This window comes from Malaclemys terrapin, chromosome 20 (assembly GCF_027887155.1).
Source record: "Malaclemys terrapin pileata isolate rMalTer1 chromosome 20, rMalTer1.hap1, whole genome shotgun sequence".
Taxonomy (NCBI): domain Eukaryota; kingdom Metazoa; phylum Chordata; order Testudines; family Emydidae; genus Malaclemys; species Malaclemys terrapin.
In genome coordinates this window covers 16,180,452-16,200,140 of record NC_071524.1, presented here as the reverse complement: position 1 = coordinate 16,200,140, position 19,689 = coordinate 16,180,452, and the positions used below count along the sequence as shown (strand labels likewise).

General features: G+C 59.7%; 1 protein-coding gene across 3 annotated transcripts in view; it reads right to left on the bottom strand.

Annotated features, from left to right (window-relative positions):
- Positions 1-3,879: 3,879 nt before the first annotated feature.
- Positions 3,880-19,689, bottom strand: part of SARS2 (seryl-tRNA synthetase 2, mitochondrial) — a 46,076-nt gene continuing 30,266 nt past the window's right edge. For 2 of the 3 annotated variants that reach the window (XM_054010254.1, XM_054010253.1), the window contains 14 exons: positions 19,220-19,360; positions 17,180-17,234; positions 16,192-16,255; positions 12,366-12,471; positions 11,694-11,741; positions 10,887-10,995; positions 9,090-9,135; positions 8,356-8,443; positions 7,441-7,553; positions 7,112-7,205; positions 6,530-6,622; positions 5,905-5,970; positions 4,862-5,086; positions 3,880-4,423 (listed from right to left, as the gene is read on the bottom strand). In XM_054010254.1, coding sequence (XP_053866229.1) covers positions 4,970-5,086; positions 5,905-5,970; positions 6,530-6,622; positions 7,112-7,205; positions 7,441-7,553; positions 8,356-8,443; positions 9,090-9,135; positions 10,887-10,995; positions 11,694-11,741; positions 12,366-12,471; positions 16,192-16,255; positions 17,180-17,234; positions 19,220-19,360 — 1,140 coding nt within the window. In that variant the 3' untranslated portion in view covers positions 3,880-4,423; positions 4,862-4,969. Of the gene's footprint in view, positions 4,424-4,686; positions 5,087-5,904; positions 5,971-6,529; positions 6,623-7,111; positions 7,206-7,440; positions 7,554-8,355; positions 8,444-9,089; positions 9,136-10,886; positions 10,996-11,693; positions 11,742-12,365; positions 12,472-16,191; positions 16,256-17,179; positions 17,235-19,219; positions 19,361-19,689 lie in introns of those variants that run through there. The other variant, XM_054010252.1, reaches the window with a different exon arrangement.

Sequence of the window (19,689 nt, the reverse complement as noted above, 5' to 3'; positions counted from 1 at the left end):
GGCTCCCCTCTGACAGATGAGTCGATGTACTCCCTGGAAGACCTCTGGGCACCCGAGGGGTATGGGTGTCGGACCCGATCTCGCGGACAGTTTCCAAGCCAGCGCTCGACCGTCCACCCTCCATTGTAAACCCGGCTTTACAACTGCTGGATCCGGGCCCGCCCTGCGCCACGCAGCCTGTCTGACCCGGGTCTGCGGCTTGAGCTGCGTCCACACTGCAAAATAACAGGGCCTGGACCCGAGTCGCCACAGGACTCGGGCTCTAGCAGGGTCCCAGGAGCTGGGTCCTGTGCGTTGCTGACTGGAGTCAGGCTGATTTGTGTGTGGACAGAAGCGGATGTGAGACTTCATTAACTAAGCAAAGTGCCATGATAGTCACGCCAGTCAGAGTAGCCCCCGCTTCCCCAGCAGCTCCGGGGGAAGGCGCGCCCCAGCTCGGGGGAAACTCACACAAGCATAAGCGATGACAGATAGAAGACACTTCCTCGCTTGGCTCCTCTCGGGAAATCTGAGCCAGCCGCGCCCAGGACACCTGGGGCTTGAAAAATGCATCGTTCACTTGAATTAAATGAATTGATCATTTTGATTGCACTGCTGGCCCTTTAAATCAGCGCTTCCCTTCGAAAACTTGACTCCAGCTCATCTTTTTTTAATGTCGTTCCTATAACAACCCTTATTTTTGATTCCGAAGCTGGGGCCAGACCTCCCCCTCCCCCGGCGTGAATCGGCGTCACTCCGTTGCGCCAATGGGGCCAGATCTGCAGCCGGTGTAAACCGGTGTCACTCCCTTGCCCTGATTCACAGCAGCTGTGATTTACCGCTCCAGGTCAGTTTCAGTCTGAAGTCAGTTAAGGTGATTCTCAGCTAGCTGCCTGCTCCCGCTGCTCTCCGGCACCCAGGGGGGTGGAATGGCGCCCGGGCTTCGCTACGGCGAGCAAAGGAGTCAGGCGGATGCCAGGACGCGGGCCGGCACCACGCAATGGTCCTGGCCATCGATCCGGAGTGACTCCGTACTAAAGTACATTACAATCAGCATCATAGGTTCTAAGGCTGCCTGGATAAGGATTATTCCCCCAGCATCACAATGCAGCCACCTCTGGGTGGAAACATGGCAGCTGCTCCTATGGCGAGCGTTCACCCAGGTGCAGCTGGCTCTGGGGGGCAGCTACTGAATAACTCACAGCAACGCTATGCAACTGCTTTCATCCAGGGCCTGATTAGCGCCACGTCTAATTGAATTGGTGGGAGAAATTGAGGCCCACGATGATGTCCACCACCGTGGGAAGTGCTGTGGGAGATGCAGTAGGGTGAGCCACAGGCAGTCACCGCTGGCCCCAGTGGGGCACTAGGGGGCGCTCTCCCCTCGCAGTCACCGCTGGCCCCAGTGGGGCACTAGGGGGCGCGCTCCCTTCAGTCACCACTGGGCCCAGTGGGGCACTAGGGGGCGCTCTCCCCTCGCAGTCACCACTGGGCCCAGTGGGGCACTAGGGGGCGCTCTCCCCTCGCAGTCACCACTGGGCCCAGTGGGGCACTAGGGGGCGCTCTCCCCTCGCAGTCACCACTGGGCCCAGTGGGGCACTAGGGGGCGCTCTCCCCTCGCAGTCACCACTGGGCCCAGTGGGGCACTAGGGGGCGCTCTCCCCTCCCAGTCACCACTGGGCCCAGTGGGGCACTAGGGGGCGCTCTCCCCTCCCAGTCACCGCTGGCCCCAGTGGGGCACTAGGGGGCGCTCTCCCCTCGCAGTCACCGCTGGCCCCAGTGGGGCACTAGGGGGCGCTCTCCCCTCGCAGTCACCGCTGGCCCCAGTGGGGCACTAGGGGGCGCTCTCCCCTCCCAGTCACCGCTGGCCCCAGTGGGGCACTAGGGGGCGCTCTCCCCTCCCAGTCACCGCTGGCCCCAGTGCAGTGCAGCGGGAGGTTCAGTAGTGGACACTCTCCCCCCACAATCAGTGCTGATTAGAGCTGAGCAAATGATTGGTCGTTTGGGGGCCCACACCCCAAAAAAATCAGGTGGGTTTGAGCCAAAAATGAAGTTTTTTGGTTTCTCACCGAAATGCAAAAAATAAAATAAAATAAAAATCCCTGGTTGTGCGTTGGATCGAACGCTGTATTCAAACCAACCCCCCTCCCATTTCTTTTACTTGTTTCCTTTAGAAATTTAGCTAATTAGCCTTTTTTTAAATGGCCAGTTTTTCAGCCAAAACTATTTGCCGAATTCAACCCAAATTTACGAATCGTTTTGGTGCCCTGAAAAATGCTCTTTTTGGGGGGTAACTTGACTCTTTGCAAAGGAAAAAAAAACAACCCGGTTCTAGTGCTGACCTCTGTGCTGTGGGGGCGCTGTGCTGTGGGGGGCAGTAGGGGGCGCTCTCCCCTTGCAGCCAGGGCTGGCCCCGCTACCGTTCTAGGGGCCGCTCTCCCCTCAGACTCAGCGCTCTGGGGCATCGCGACCCATTTCCAGGCCCGGCTTTGGCAGCCGAGTTTGAAGAATTTGGCTCCCGGCCCGAGCGCCTCGCAAGGGATAATAAATGGACACGGGGCCAGGGCCGTTCCCTCTCGCTATTGTTCAGCGCAGCCGGGAACTGGCAATTAGCAGCTGTTCTCCGCTCGCCTTCGGAGACACCGCTGGCCTCTTTGTGGCAGAGCTATTGTCAGGCTGAGCCAGGCATAAAGGGTTGCAACCTGTTCCCTTCACAGGAGCAAAGCCGCCCCAGGGGGGACGCGGGAGTTGAATCAAACCGGGCAGCAGGGCAAATTTCTAAGCAGCTGTTAGGTTTTCACATGCACCTGGACTACTCGTCTCTCTCTGAAACTGGCCAGCAAGGGCAGAGGTGATGGACAAAACAGATTTGTCCTACCACGTCTCTGGGATCCCAACGTGGCTACCGCCCATCCAGTCGCACTGGGGTCTGTTGTTCTTTGAGCAGTCGGCATTGTTCAGCTGCTGCGTTCCACACCAGAAGCAGCTGCATCTCAGCCAAGGGGGCGCGATCCCTGTATAAACAGTGGCCATCTTTCCACCCCAGAGGTGGCAGCATTTCAGTGCTGGGGGAGGATCCCTGGATAAACAACTGTTGGCTGCCACCTTGGGGTTGGAAGGATTTCGCTGGTGGGGAGCGCTCCCTGTATAAACAGCTGCCACCTTTCCACCCCAGAGGTGGCTGCATCTCAGTGCTGGGTAAACAGTCTATCTATAAGCAGCTGTCGCACCCCCGCCTCAGAGGCAGCTGCCTCTCAGTGACGGACAGCAGTTCTGTACAATCACGAATGGTCAGATCCTGCCCCGAAGGCAGGGAAACCACTGCCCAGGGGAGCTGTTCCAGTACCCTGCACCCCTCTAAGCCCCGTCCTGCAGGAGTCACTCTCCACCGTGGAATAATGACTGGAGTACGGGGGGGGGGGGGGGGGGGGGGTTTCCTGGTGACTCTGGACCACAGTAACAATTATGATCAATTTGCCACAGTCAATCGGCGCCTCCCCCTCCAACGCAGCGGGACTGGAGATCTCAAGGCGCGGGGGCAAAGGGAATTCCCTGAGGCAGGAGAGCTTTCCCAAGCACACGACACCCGACAGGGCTGAGCCAAAGCACATGGAGGTCAGGAGATGCTGGGTCAGGCCCTTCCAGACCAATTGTCCCTCCCGCCGGGCCGGGGAAGGCTAGGCCAAGGATCCACAAAGCCAGGAGGGGAGGGGTGACCCCCGTTCCATACAGTGCGAAACAAAGTGATTTTGTTCCAAGATCATGAGTCAGTGGCGGAGCTGGGAGAGAACCCAGGAGTCCTGACTTCCAACCCCCCTTGCTGTAACCCACTGAACCCCCCTCCCACTCCCCCTTCCCTAACCAGCTTGTGTTTTAAGCAGTGACCCTTGAGAATAGAAAAACCTTTTTCAATTGCAGATTTAATGGGTGGCACAATCTCATTCCCTTGATTGGCGGCTCTAGGCACCCCATGCCCCACCCTGGCACCTGCCCCACTCAGGTATCTCTCTCCCGCTCTGAGCTCCTTGGCTGGGATCCTGCCCCCACTGCAGTCAGTCCAGCAACCGATCAGGGAGCCTGGATCCCCCTCTCCTTCCCCACAGCATGGGCAGCTGCAAGGGCGACCCTCCCCACCCCACACACTGCCCCCCTGCTTGGCTGCCACAGCCCCCGGGAGACCCTGGCTATGGCCAACGGGGGAGACCAGTCTCCATGGCCCTTTCTGCCTCTCCACTGAGGCTGCCGGCGAGAATCGGTGCCGATCCTGCTCTGTGCGACGCGGCTCCACCGGGGATCTGGGCTGAGACCCGGCAAACTCGTTTCTTCAAAGGGATGGCCGATGGGAACACGCCACAACCAGCGCCGGCCCGAGTCAGATGAGAACCGGCGGCCCGCGGGGCGAAAAGCTCTCGATCTCGTCAGCCATCAGCTCCACCGGTCATGGCTGGTACCGGCAGGGAGGTCGCAGAGCAGGACACGGAGAGGGAATTGTTAAGGGGGGAATGAATCTACCCATGGCCCCAGCAAGCCCCCAAAAGGCCTGTAGGCCAGATCTCTCCTCCCCCTTGCCAGGGGTTACTGATGGAGGAACCCAGGAGTCTGGGTAGAAAACAGCTCCCTGCCTCTTGCCAGTGCTGGGGTCTGGCTCCAGGCAGCACAATCTAGTGCCGGAAGGATCTTGGGGTTTCTGAAGCACCTCAGACCCCATCCACGTGCCGCAGACCAGCTCGAGGGGGCAGGAGAAGGGACGGGTCCCATGGGCTACCAGGCCTGGGCGCCACCCAGGGGGGAAAAAGAGCTCTGCTCCAGTCTCAGCTGCACCGCGGAGCTCCCACAAGCCACCGAGAATAACCCGGGTGCGGCTCAGAGCCGGAAAACAAACCAGGAAAGGCCCCTCTGAATGCTGCCGGGGTGCGCTCGTGTGTCTCGTCTGCGTCCGGCTGGGCTCCCCGACGGCTGGTCCCCGTTACGGCCGCTCCCGGTCGACGGCTCAGCGGCGCTTGGGCTGGTTGGGCCCGATGTATTTCAAGGGGGCGTAGCCGGGTTTGACGATGGTTTCCATGCCCAGGAACGGCTGCAGGATCGCGGGGACTCGGACGCTGCCATCCTGGGGGGAGGAACGGGGCAGGGGGCGATTAATATGCAGCACCGAGTGGGGGGGAATCCACCCCCCACGGCTAAACAACAGCGGTGGCTGAAGATATTACCCGTTAGCTCCCATCTGGAGCCCACCCCACCACCCGCCTCCGTCCGCCTGGGCAGAAGGATGTTCCCTGAGCCCCAAAAAAACTTGGATCTAGGGTGGGGGAGGAAGGGGGGAAATCTACTCTGGGGCCCACACTGCTGGGCCACCCCTGATTTTCTGCGCTGCTCCCCAGCTGATGGAGAGAAGGGGGCAGGGAGGAATTTTCCCCCAGCTTAGCAGGGACATGGGGATTTTCCCCCCACACCCCACTTTCCTCCGTAGTGCGGGATCATCTGGGGAGATCTCCCCTCATCCATTCCCTGCAAGTGCAGGGGCACTGGGGGCCCCTGGCTCTCGGGGACAAACGCTCTGGCTTGCCCCATGCTGCGAGCGCAGTCCAGCGATCTCCGGGCGCTGCTTAACAGCCCGTGCGATGCAGGACGTCGGCCCCGTCTGGCCTGAAACGGGAACCGGGAAAGTGCCTGCTACATTCAACCCCAGCCTGGCTCCGTTTCAGTGGGGAACCTCCCCTCTTCTCTACTCCCGGCTGGGGCAGAGAAACCGAGGCTGCCACAACGCTGCCCTCTCTCCCCGGGCCGTGTGGCCAGCCTCCTCCGCCCTGCTGCTCGTCAGTGGGGACAGCTGCCCCCAGGCCAGGAGGTGCCAAGTCCAGGAGCTGAACGCAGGGCACACGGGGTACGGACACCCCCCCCCCCACCCCCGGCGGGATGGGAGCGCACCTGGAGCTGGTTGGACTCCAGCAGAGCGATCAGCACCCGCGGGACGGCGCAGGCTGTGCCGTTGACCTGGGGAGAAGAACGGAACGAATGACAGGATGGGGGAGGGGGTGGGTTAGTCCCACCCTCCTCACAACTGGTCACCAGCCAGTGACCCGCCTCTGCTGGCCTCCTGAGCAGATCCGGGACCTGTAGCCATGAGAATGAACCCCGTTTGCTCGCCCCCAAGGCACGTGGATTTATTAACATGCAACTTTCCCCCTGCACGATCCAACCTGACAAAGGGACCTCTGGCCTGGTACGGAGATGCAGCCCCCTCTGGGGCGGAGGCTGTTCATACAAGGATCCACCGCCTGGCACTGATATGCAGCTGCCTCTGGGGCAGGGCACAGGGGCCATTTATACAAGGATCCCTCGCCCGGCGCTGAGATGCAGCCACCTCTGGGGTGGGGCACGGGGGCTGTTTATACAGGGACCCCTCGCCCAGGGCTGAGGTGCAGCACCCAGGCTCTGGTAGGTCTCCCACCCAAGTCCTGCTAGATCTGACACTCCCTCACTCCTTCTCCCCTAGGGTTTTCCTTTGGGGTGTGTGCGTGTTCCCCATTTCCCCGCCGCCCCGGGCGCTCACCGTATGCGCGTAGCGGAGCTGCCCTGTCCGGTCGCAGTACATGATGTTCAGGCGCCGGCTCTGGTAGTCAGTGCAGTTGGAGGTGCTGGAGATCTGGGGAAGCAAGGAGGGGCCATGTGGCGGGAGGCGGCTTGGGGGACGGCAGTCATGTGACACACAAAAGCAGTCACGTGACCTGCCAAAGGAGTTTGGGTGTCCGCACATCCAGACCAGTCCCCTCCCCCACCCCTGCCTTTTCCCTACCTTCCCAAGACAGACCAGTGGGTCTGGTGCCTCCACCCCACTCCCCCCAGTCATCACAAATGGACCCACCCCCCCAGTGCATTTGCATTAGGGATGTGTGGATGGGTGTGATTTTATATCTCCTTCCTGACCCCTCACACGGCTATTCACCCCCACACCCTGAAGCATGAGGGTGGACATCCGTTGAGGTTGAGATCCTAACCTAAGGGAGCCAAGGCACATGGGGCAGCAGGAGATATCAGCCAGGGCTGCCCCCTTCACCCCAGATCCCCTGGACAAGCTGCTCGCTTAGCGCCTGGATTCCCCCCCATGCCCACCGCTCCAGGTGGTGGCTCTCACCTCACCATACTTGCCCCTGCCGGGCATCCAGGCTTCGATGTCGTATTTCCGGTAGGCGGGCAGCCCGAGCTCCTGGGTGGGCATATCCAGGACCCTGCCGCAGAGAGACCAGTCAGGCAGGCGGTGGGAGGTATGGACTGATCCCAGCACTCGGGGCACCTGGTCCGGAGCAGGGTGCTGGTGCCAACTTCCCAGTCAAGCAGGGAAGCGGCTCTGAGCCGCCAAGGAGGGCGGCAGCTTAACCCTTGTGGGGGTGCCCCTCACCCGTGCCCCATACTCCCCTTTTGACAGGGGCCTGCAGAACTCCCAGCCTCCCCTCCCCTGCTCACCTGTAATGCAGCCCTAGCTCGGAGAAGATCTCCTTCTGCAGGGCGAGGAAGTCCTCCAGCAGGGCGGCGCTCTCCTCCCCGCTCTCCGCCGCCGTCACCCCAAACATCTCCACCTGGGGGGGGGGGAACTGGCGCGTCAGGCGGGAGGAGCCGCTTCCACCCCGCCTGGTACCGGGTGCTGCTCCTCGTGCTGTCCCACGGACCTTTTATTGGGGAGGAGTCCCAGGCTGTCCCCCATCGACCTGCATCGACCCTGTCCCCCGGGGCTGGGATCTCGGAGTGCCACCCTGCTGTAAATGCCCTGCGATGGGACCCTCCTGACCTGAAGATGCCAGGCTGGTGGGGAGTGGTGGACCCAGAGGGTGTCGGTTCTGATCCAGCCCCGGGGAGGAGGTGCTGGCGGTCCGTTCCCCCAGCGGGTCAGAGGCTAGGGGAGGACAGAAGGTCTCAGTCCAGGTCCCAGGTGCCGACACAGATAAGCCCCCTCGGCCAGTAGCTGGAGCAGCCCAGAGCGGGATCCAATATGGAAACTAAGCGCCTCTCTGCTCACCTTCTCCCCCCAAATCAGCAAAAGGAAGGTGCCTGTGGCTCTTGGAGAGGGGTCTAGTGGTTAGAGCAGGGGGGCGGGGAGCCGGGACTCCTGGGTTCTCTCCCCAACTCTGGGAGGGGAGTGGGGTCTAGCGGTTAGAGTGGGGGGCTGGGCGCCAGGACTCCTGGGTTCTCTCCCCAGCTCTGGGAGGGGAGTGGGGTCTAGCGGTTAGAGTGGGGGGCTGGGCGCCAGGACTCCTGGGTTCTCTCCCCAGCTCTGGGAGGGGAGTGGGGTCTAGCGGTTAGAGTGGGGGGCTGGGCGCCAGGACTCCTGGGTTCTAATCTCCCATTCCCCCTCTCCCCCCAGGGAACGACCGGCCCCCCTACCTTGGTGAACTGATGGACCCTGTACAAGCCCCAGGGCTCCTTGCCGGTGTCTGTCTCCGCTCTGTAGCACGTGCTGGAACACACGGTTCTGGCAAAGGGGAAAGGGACAGGCCAGGCCATGAAATTAAACCCACTGCTCCAGCCCTCTCCGGGGGTGGGAGGGGGAAAGAAACCCCACAGCTGCCATGGGGGTGAACATCATTAACCCCACTGGACAGAGTGGGGAAACTGAGGCACTGAAGTTCAGACTTTGCCCTGTTCAACTCCAAGCCAGGAACAGAACCCCAGGACTCCACAGGAGAGGGCTCGGGGCAGGCTGGGGAGTGAAGGAGATTGGGAGTGCAGGGGGGGGGAGGGGGGAAGAGAGGAGGTGCTGTGGGAGTCAGGATTCCTGAGTTCTATCCCCCCGCTTGCGAAATACAACAAGAATTTACTGTGCACACCGTCCCCAAACCCCTGGCAGGGAATAAACGACACTGGAGGGACAGAGAAACCAAGTGGGCCGAGGGAGGATGGGCGGGCGCGATTCCGGATGAGCCAGAGAGCGGCCAGGGTGGGTGAAATACGGGGCGTGTGCCCGGGACGGCGAGCGCTGCGGAGGAGAAGGCTCTTGTGCTGAGTGCGGTGGGATTGCACGGAGGGGCGGGGCTGGGCGGGGAGCAGAGAGACAGATCAGGAAGGAAGACGCCGATAGTGAAAAACAAACCAAGTGGAGCAAGGGGGAAGGTTATTACCTGACTGGCATGTCCTCCAAATTCACGGCATGATCCATGAAGTAGCCTGGAAAAGGGGGGAGGATTTCAGTGAGGGGCGCAGAAGAGGCCGATGGGGTGGCCCCCTCCACGCTAAGCCCTTCTCTTGGGTCCAGCAGCGAGACCAAGGCCCCTGCGCTGCTGGACAGCTGGAGAAAGCAGGGAATAGACAGAGCCCCCTCTACCAGCGTTAGAGATGGCTTCCTGGGCTGGCTAGCGACCGTCCTGCTGCCGCAACGGAGATAAAACATGTTCCTGCAGGGGGAGTTTTGGGGGGGGAGGATTAATGTAACTCCCCCCCACATTGAAACAATGAACTCCCCCCACCACCACCATGGGGACCAGCACAGGCTGCTCACCCTGGCTCAGAGGCCCTGGCACACGATGCGCTCGGAACAGCACAAAGCGCCCGCCCTGACCTAGGGCACAGGGTCACTCTGCTCCAGCCCAGAGACAGGCCCGGCTGGGTGCCTGGAGGTCTTTGAGACCTGCCAGCTGGAAGACAGGTGAGCGTTGGCGGTTCCTGGTTTGGGGTTTTCCCCCCAGATCTGTTCTCCCTGGAGTGCTTTTGTTCTGAATAAACAGGCCGCGACTGGCCACCGGCTAACCCCACCACCGGGCCGAGAGAACAGACCGGTGGGGGCCGAGCTGCTGGTGGATCCGTTGCAGCCGGAGAGTTAAGGCTCCGCCGGAGCTTGGGTCCAATTCCCAGAGGTACCTGACTCCGTAATACCCAGGCTGTTCACCGACGACTGGAGAAACCCCCCCGGATTGGCGGAAGACACAAGCCTATGGCACGCTGGAGGAACCAGGCACAGAAATGGGATGGTGTTCGTCCGCCGGCCTCGAGACGACCGGAGGCAGCATTGGCACGGCCGGGTGGACTGGCAGCGCCCGCCCGCTATTCCCCTGGGTGCACCCGAGCGCTGAGAACCCAGCGGAGCTCGGAGATGCCTGGAAGAAAGCCACGCAGCGTGGGCACCGCCGCTCGGTGTCTGAGCGCTCTGTTGGAGACATACCCGCCCTCGCTCCGGTCGCGTGAGCGTGCGAAAAAGTGCAGCCGGAGCGGAGTAGGGGATAGTCTGAGGACGTGCCTGGGGTCTCGGAGGGGAGGGACCACACCGCTATTCTTAGCCTGCTAGCTCCGTCAGAACAGGGAACGACAGCTCCCAGCTCCAGGGCAGACGAACTCAAAGCCCCCCGCTGGGAGGAAGAGGACGGTGGGATCCTGCCCCCACGAAGGTGCCGGCTGGAGGCCTGAGATCTAAGCGGAGAGGCAGGTGCCGGCAGAGTTCCTAGCTCCCGGAGCGTTCGAGGCGCTCGAGAAAGAAGCTGCTTAATCCAGTTTCTAAGGGCCTGGCCTCAGAGCCGCCAAACTTACAACTGAAAAATAAGTTTTCCCAGGACTAGGTCTGGTCCCTTCTCTCTTTTGCTCAGTTTCCTTTTCCCGTGTACACACAGCCCCAGCGCGGGGCAGGGCGCACCGGGATTGCATCCCGGCTGCCAGCTCCAGCCGGTCCCTTAAAGGGGTAATATGTCCCGCCGCCGGTGTGGGGTCGGAGGCGCAGCGAATGCAGGAACTGTAAACAATCGGACATTAGCCCAGGGGCATGGCTCCCCGCCCTGGGGCTCAGGGATGGGACCGACCTCATCTCACATTGACCCTTCCACCCCATCCCCACTAGTGCCGCTGAAATGCGGCCACCTCTGGGGCACAGCGTGTTTCAGTGTCGCAGCAGGAAGCGGAGGAAGGACATGGCCTGCCGGTTCCTGCCTCACCTGCGATGCCGACCTCGGAGGTGCCAGCCAGGCACAGGTCCTCGAAGCGGGACGGGTCGATGTTGTACACGGGGGACGGGACGGCGTTGGGCTGCATGCCACAGCCTTCCTGGAGGACAGAGGTTGCAGAGCCCTGGTTATTTCCGTGGTGTCCAGCTCTCCGGCAGAGCACCCCAGCCCTGCACCTCCAGTCCTGGGTGGCCACTCTATCGGCTTATCCAGAATCATACCTGTCCTCCCTCCCTCCCAAATTCCAGGCTCCGAGAGGTGGCCGGCCACTCTGCACGGGCGATGGACCCATGACCCTGCTACGAGTGGGAGAAATGGAGGGCAAGGGAGACTGCAAGGGGCCTGGAGCAGGGTGGGCAGACCCCCGGGGAACACCAGTAACACGGGGAGGAGCAGTGTATGACCCTGGGAATACAGGGCTTGGGGGAAGTCGGCCCGGCTGCCACTCTCAACGGAGAGCCGGGGGACAGGGTGGGTGCCCGGGAGCTGGGGGCAGAGAGGGACCTGGGAGCCGGCAGAGCTGGGGGCGGAATGGGCACCCGGGAATTGGCACTGCTGGGAACTCAGAGACAGGGGCCGGAAGCCAGCGTCACTGGGATCCCAGAGCTGGGGGCAGGCGGGATCGAGCTCTAACAGGAACACGGGGATAGAGGAGTTGGGGACCAGCGCTGGGAACACTGCGCCGAGTCAGCCGGCCTCTGGGAGACCCTACTGCCAAGGCCAGCAGAGAAGGGGGAATCAGAGACGTCCGTGTTCCTGGGCAGGGAGGGGCCGGGGCTCAGTCCCCAGGGCACTTACAAACACAGCTCCTCGCAGCAGGTCGGGAACGGCCATCGGAATGAAGCCCTAGGCGGGGAGAGAGAAAGGAGAAGATCCTACAGGCCAGCGCTCAGCGGCGGATCCAGGGCGACTGCCCCAGCATGCCCTGCAGGGACCCCGGGGAGATTGGGCTCCGTGACCCCATTCAGCCTCTGCGGAGACTGCCGACCAGGGGGTTGAATTCTGGGGGCGGTTTGGTGTTGCCGATGGCAGGAGCTGGCCTGTGACCGACCAAACGCGGGACACAGGGTCTATCCGAGGACGCCGGCGGGGCACGGAGCAGCCTCAAAATCCTATTAATGAACCCAATCCTTGACACCCCCTCAAACATGGGCTGGCCAGCGGCACAGTCTGGAACAGAACCTAGGAGTCTTGACGACGACTCCTCTCCCCTCCGCTCCCCGGCTGCTCTAACCACTGGACCCCACTCCCCTCCCAAGTCTGGAAATAGAACCCAGCAGTCCCGGCTCCCAGCCCCACCCTCCCCTTCCACGGCTGGGAGCAGAACCCAGGAGTCCTGACTCCCAGCCCCTACCCATTCCAGCTACCAGTCCCCACTCCACTCCCAAAGCCGGGGAGAGAGCCCAGACGCCTCGCACCCTGCTCCAACCACTAGACCGTGCTGCCCCCACGCCGCACAGCCGGAAGTACCTGTTTCACCAGCTTGCTGACTGTGAACTGGACGAGGGCGTGCTGGAGCATGGCTCCGGCCCCTCGGAGATAATAGGAGCGGTGGCCTGAGATGTGAGAGAGGCGCCTGTATGGGGAGAGACAGGAAGAGAGACCATTTCAAGCCACTTCCATTGGGCAACATGCTCCCGGAAGCATAGCGCAGCGGGCACAGCCCTAACCCGGAGCCCAGCTCTGCCGCCGGCTGCCTGTGCGATCACGGCCAAGTCACTTAGTCTCTCCGGGCCTCAGTTTCCCCCGCTGTATAACAGCACCGCCCTACCTCACAGGGCGGGTCGTGGGGAGTTTCAGATTGTCAGTCACCGTTCCAGGACGTTGAGCAATTGGAGAAGGCTCAGAGAACGAGTAAAGGCTTGGAAAACCTGCCTTAGAGCGAGAGACTCAATCTACACAGCTCAACCAAGAGACGTTTAAGGGGCAGCTTGGCCCCAGGTTATAAGTACCTCCGTGGGGAACAACTAGTTACTAACAGGCTCTTCAGTCCAGCAGAGACAGGCCTAACATGATGTCATCGCTGGAAGCTGAAGCTGGACAAATTCAGCTAGGAAACAAGGCGTACATTTTACAGGTGAGGGGAATTAACCACTGAAGCAATTGACCAAGCGTCACAGGGAATTCTCCATCACGGACAATGTTTAAATCAAGAGTGCTAAAAGTTCTGCTTTGGGGCTGTTCTCTGGCCTGGGCTATACAGGGGGTCAGCCCAGACGATCACGGTGGTCCCTTCTGGGAGGGAATTTGTGCCGATCCGAGGGTGGTGGGCGAAGGAATGGAGACAGAAAGAGCTATTGTCCCGTTTAATCGACTCACGAAGCCAGGACCCAGCCCCGTGACGCCTGGGCAGACGCGGAGAGAGAGGAGCCTTTTTCCATGACGGGCCGTCGTCCCCACCCGAGGGCAGTGGGGGAGTCAGGGGAGGCGCGCCTGATGTCGGAAAGTGCCCGAGGCCCACAGCCGAACAACAGGGAGGATAAAGGGCAGCCCATACAACATTTATGGCCCCTCCATTCTGCAGGGGGCCGGGGCGTCAGCAATCAGCTAATGGGCACTGAGAGAGCGACAGCTGCTCTGCAACTCACGGCCCCTGAGGCATCCGGAAGCAGCAGGTGGTTGATCACTTTAGTGCCGCCTGATGCCCTGGCTACAAGAACAACACGCCTATCGGAGGGTGCCCTGAGGACCAGGCAGGTCCCCCCTTTGATGTGGTTAGAGCGGGGGTGTGGGGGCGCAACAGGACTCCTGGGTTCTATTCTCAGTCCAACCTCTGAATCCCTCAGGCAGCTCAGTCAAGTCACTGCCTCGCTCTGTGCCTCAGTTTCCCCACCTGGGCAGTGGAGAGAATAAGACATCCCAGCCTCTCAAGGGTGGGGTTTTTAGAGGGGCTGATTCAGGGTGGTGAAGCTCGAGATCTTTGCCATTTCACAGAGAGGAGGGAACAGAGAGAGAGAGAGAGAGAGGGGTGAAGGGACTTGCCGCCAACTCACACAGCAAGGCAGTGTCAGAGCCAGAAACAGAACCTGGGAATCCCGACTCCCAGCCCTGCCCACTCTAACCACTAGACCCCACTCCCCTCCCAGAGCTGGGAACAGAACCCAGGAATCCTAACTCCATCCCCCTCGTTCTAACTACTCGACCCCACTCCCCTCCCAGAGCCGGGGATAGAACCCAGGAGTCCTGGCTCCCAGCCCCCCCTGCTCTAACCACTAGCCCCCACACCCCTCCCAGAGCCAGGTACAGAACCCAGGAGTCCTGACTCAGGCCCCGTTTGCTCTAATCACTAGACCCCACTTCCTCTTTGTAATTCAGACCTAGGCTCTTCCATGAACATGTCCAGTGGGACCCGTCTCCCCATGTCAGCTGGTAGCTGTGAGCTCCAGTCTAGCCAGAGCAGATCACGCTGTTCACCACCAAACAGGCCAGAGGCAGGTTCCCAAGAATCACTGTCTGACCGCTGCCATTTTGGGAGACATCCCGGGGGACTGAACCAGGCACCTGGAGAGCTGAAATCACAAGCTGCTACGAGCCAGGCCTCTCGATCTGGCTCTTAACAGACGCGCCTCCCCTGTGGACACGAGCCATGTAACACACATGGCCCAGCGCGTGGCACCTGGGCATTAAAGCGCCAGATCCGCAGCTGGTTCAAGCTGCCAGAGCTCCACTGAACTCCGTGGCGCTCCATCCCTTTGGAGCTGAGGACGTGGGTCGTTGACGATGGCTGTTTCTTTCCTGCCTCCCCCGGTCTGCGGCGTTCTGCCTAGACAGCAGGCAGTTGTTCCCCCAGCAACCATCTGCCGCCCTGCCAGAGAGAGTTTACGGCTCTCCCCGCACAGAGCGCAAACGATGCAAGGCAGATTTGCCTGATGGCGGACGGGCGGGCGACATTTACGAGCGATCGGCGGCTGCTGGGGGCCACCTTGTCTCGGCTGTTTTAAAGAGAGAAGCCCTTTGACTCAAACAAGCCCCAATCTGCCATCCTGCCTGGACTAAGGTTCTGCTCTCTTCTCCCCCAGGACTACCCCGGTAGACAGCATCCCCAGGGCCTGATTTTCACAGGTACTTAGAACCCACAACTCTGAGGTCAACGGCTCAACGCCACTGGAAGTCAAGCCCCCGGCCAAACAATCCTCAGCTCCCCCCGATTAGATGTGTTCTAGGAGCCCCACTGAAACCAGGGCCCTGCAGAGGCAGTCCCCGCCCCAAGGAGCTCACAGGCCGAGGTCAGGGTTGGGAGGAGAAACTGAAGCACCAGCTGCCTCGTCAATGCGATAGCAAGATGCAGTCCCCCCAGTCTCTCCAAACCTGACCCTCTGCCAGAGACAGGAGGGTATAAACGCTGGAGAGGGGCCTAGCGAGTCACGGCCCTTTAGGTGCCAAGGGTCTGACACTCAGTTATATTTGGGACCCTCCGGCAGTCGAATGGTGTGTGGAGGTGGCCCCCTGAGAATCCACCCTGCGCAGCAGTCTCTGCAGGTGAGGTGTAACTGGCAAAGGGGCCTGGCCCCCAGCATAGGGGGCGGATCAGGGACGTGGCCAGAGCGTACCATGCTGTGGTTATTCTCTGCCCCCCGCGGCCCATGGCGGTGGAACATAGGTTAGAGCGGCCCTGAAGCTTTGCACCTTATTTCAGTCTATTTGTCCAGCTTCAGCTTCCAACCAATGGAGCTTGTCAGAGCTTTGTCTGCGAGACCGAAGAGCCCTCTCTTGTCACGTTTCTGCTCTCCACATACGCACTAAGAGACTGGAATCAAGTCTCTCCTTAACCTTCTCTTCGTTAAGATAAAACCGTGATTGGGCTCTTTGAGTCTAAGGCCGGTTTTCAAACACTTTCATCTGACCCCATTTACCCACATCTCTCTTGAATTGTGGGCCCCAGTACTGGACACGGGATTCCAGCAGCGGTCGCACTACCAAAGTGATATTCAAGGCATGGCGTCTCCATGCAGCCTTTCGGCACATGGGACCAGCAGCAACGGTGGCTTTTCCACACAGCAGGCTGAGAACCACAAACTTGGATCGCTTTGGGGGGAGGCGTTTAATTTGTCTCCAAATGTCCCTCCTTTTGGGGGGGCAGGGTGGGGGAAGGAGGGAAGATGCATCAAGATTATTTTCCTGGCTTTGCTCTCTGCCTAATTTAAGGGAACTCCGTAGCATTTAACGTGGAGGGCTCAGAACTGGGCGGCCAAAGCCTACGTATCAGGCAGGCTTTGGTCTCAGATTTCAATCCAAAATTCAGTGTAACGTAGCCCTAACAACAAACCTTTCCCCACCCCCCACGCCCCCATCTTACCTTTGTCTGATGATATCCAGGTCTTCCCCAATTTCCAGGTGCCCCCTCACTTTGAAATCAAAAGCTAAAATGAAGGGGAGGGGAAACAAAGTGTTAAAGTCACAACGGGGTCCCAGGAGACACGTCACAGCTGTAGGGGACTCTTCCGCTCCCCGAACTCAACGGACACAGTACTCGCCGGGTGCATCTACTGCGCCGGATCCAGAGAGCAAAAAGCACTTTGCAGTCGGGCAAACCACCCAGGAGATTGGGCAAGTGTTAGCCCCTGTTGCAGCTGGGGAAACTGAGGCACAGAGCAGGGACGTGACTTGCTCAAGGTCACAAAGGGGGTCAGTGACAGAGCTGGGAAGACACGGTCAAAGTTGTTTTGTTTCTCAATTGCAGGACAGGACCCAGGAGTCCTGACACCCAATCGTCCTCTGCTCTAACCCTTTAAATCCCACTCCCCTCCCACAGCTGGGGATAGAACCCAGGAGTCTTGTCTCCCAGCCCTGTTCTCCTCTAACCACTAGACCCCACTCTCCTCCCAGAGCCTGGGATGGAACCCAGGAGTCCTGACACCCAGACAGCTAATGCACGAGTGACCATACACTCCGACTATTAGCATTCTCCCCTCACAGGGATGCTGCGTGGCTGCTCTCATCCTACGTCTTAATATTTGGTGTCTTCCCACCCCCGAAACACACACACTGCTGCCGAAGACCTACAGAACCCAGGCTCTCTCTGCCTGTAAGCTGCTGCTCCCAGAGTTCCCCGGGGTTCATGGGGACAAAGCCGGTCTTCCCCCTTCTCCCCAGCAGATGTTCCCATCTCCAAGGCGGATTTGAAGAAGGCAGGTCACAACCAAGGCTAACCAGGGGCCAGATTCCCCCCAGCTGGGGGAAGATGGGATCAGGAATGCCAGCTGTAGATGAGCTTTGCAGCCGGCCTGTGTGACCCCCCCCCATATACGCGGTCCGAAACCCCGCTCTGAGAATCTGCTTCTTACCTGGTTTCTCTCCCACGACCTCCACCACCCTCGCTTGGCTCTCGTCTCCGATGGGCTGGAGGAAGGAAGGGTCAAAGGTCACATGGGACCACCACAAAGGTTCAAGAGAGGCAGGGGGAACGCACTCCAAAACCAAAGCGGACGAGCCCCATAATTACATGGCTCTCTCTCTCTCTGTCCCGGCCTCAGGACACGGCACCACCTAGAGGCTAACTGAATTCCAAGGTACCGGAAAGGGAATGGTGGGAGTTTGCGCATTCGACCCAAAGTCCCACAATTCCAACAGCAGCGTGAGAAAACCCCCGCAATGCAGAGTGCGCAGCAGTGGAACACTGCATGCTGGGATGCTTACCCAGAATGCAGCGCGCCTATTTACGATCTGCAAGGGAAGTAGCTCTAGCCGGTTTAGCAAGCAAGTGTGGGCACACTCCTTTGGGTCAGTTATACCTGTATTATCAGAGCCAAGACACCCTTTCCGCAATAGGCAAGCCCTAAGTATGACTAGCTAGGTTCTCTAAGACCATAAGAACAGCCATACTGGGTCAGACCGAGGGTCCATCTAGCCCAGTATCTTGTCTCTGACAGTGGCCAGTATCAGAGCTTCAGGGGGAGCATACAGAACAGGGCAATTCTGGAGAGATCCACCCTGTCTTCCCCTCCCGGCTTCTGGTAGTAACTACACCCAGACTCCCTGATCCGCCTCTCCTGTGTCTGCGGAGGAGAGGCCATTGGTTAAAGGTGGGGACCCGGGCAGAAATCAATATAGCTGATGGAAGGGGAGCAGGGTCTAGCGGTTAGAGCTGCAGATACTCCGCACCGTTAGCAAAAAAGTCAGGCCATGATATTGTAAGAACGGCTGTGTGCTATGCACGGTGCAACACTCCCCTTAGTGGGCCTATGTAGGATGGATGGATGGATAGATAGAGAAGATTTTAAGGCCAGAACAAGGGAACGTTAGATCATCTAGTCCAGGGGTGGCCAACCTGAGCCTGAGAAGCCAGAATTTTACAATGTACATTGCCAAAGAGCCACAGTAATACGTCAGCATCCCCCCTCCAATCAGCTCCCCCCTCTCCCTGTGCCTCCCACCCACCGGCCTCCCCCTCCCTCCCCGCAGCTCCCGAACAGCGGTTTCGTGGTGTGCAGGAGGCTCTGAGGGGCAGGGGGAGGAGCGAGGGCACGGCAGGCTCAGGGGAGGAGGCAGGAAGGGGTGGAGTGGGGGCAGGGCCTGTGGCAGCGCCAGGGGTTGAGTAGGGAGCACCCCCTGGCCCACTGGAATGTTGGCGCCTGTAGCTCCAGCCCCGGAGTCGGTGCCTATATGAGGAGCCGCATATTAACCTCTGAAGAGTCGTATGTGGCTACGGAGCCCCAGATTGGCCACCCCTGATCTAGTCTGACCTCCTGTAGAGCACAGGGTGGAGATTTTCACCCAGCCACCCCTGTACTGAGTCCAAGCACTTGTGGCTGGCTACCCCGTCTTCCTGAAAGGCATCCAGTCGGGATTTGAAGCCATCAAGTGCTGGAGAGCTGGTGCCAACGGTTAATCACCCGCACGGTTTACCGGTGCCTTCTTTCTAACCGGACTTGGTCCGGCTTTAACGTCCAGCCGTTGGTCCTAGTTCTGCCTTTCTCCTCTCCATTATAGAATCTTCTCACACCTGGTCCTTTCTCCCCGGTGACCAAGTCACCTCTCCAGCTTCTCTTTGGGACACTGACCAGACTGAGCTCCTTAAGTCTCTTCCTGTCAGGCGTTTCTTGGATCCCTTTCGTGGCTCTTCTCTGCCCCCTCCCTTGTACACGAGCAGCTGTTTAAGTCAAAGCTCAGGGACAGACTTGACTGAAATAAGGTGAAAGTTCCATATAGACATCTAAAGCCCGGGTGACTGAATCCACGTCCATTACAGGCTCCTAGCTTTACCGAGATCTCTTCTGTACTCAGAGTTTCCTACCAACTCTCATGTTAAGCCTTGCAGTGTCTTGAGTGACTATTGCGCACCCGTACAGCAACCCTCTGTCCCATGACCCAGCAGCCCCGCTTACCACATCAGGGTGGGTCCAGTTCGGCAGTTTCAGAGCCTTCAGATAGTACTGTTCATCCAGCACCAGCTCCTCTTGGTACAGGGAATTCAGCTGGTGACGTATTTCCCGCCCGCGGTTCCGTAGCGCCTGGTAATCGGGAAGCTGTTTGGGGGAGCAGATGAGTGAGTCTCAGACAGATCAAGGATTAAAAAGGAGCCTGATATATGTCTAATGGCTGAGTTGTATCGCACTCTTTGTGGTTCATTGCCCATGGGCCTCTGAGTATTACAGGGTCTTCCCAACAGCTTGTACCCAACACTGTATTACAGTGTTCATTTCCACTGCCTCTTCCAACCCCGAACCTCAAAGCAGCATCCACCTCCACGGGGGAGTGGTAGCATCAGCCCCCTTTGGAAATTTAGAAACTGGGCACCGAAAGGCGACCCGCCCAGCGTCACACAGCGGCAGCCCTGGGAACTGAACTCGGACAC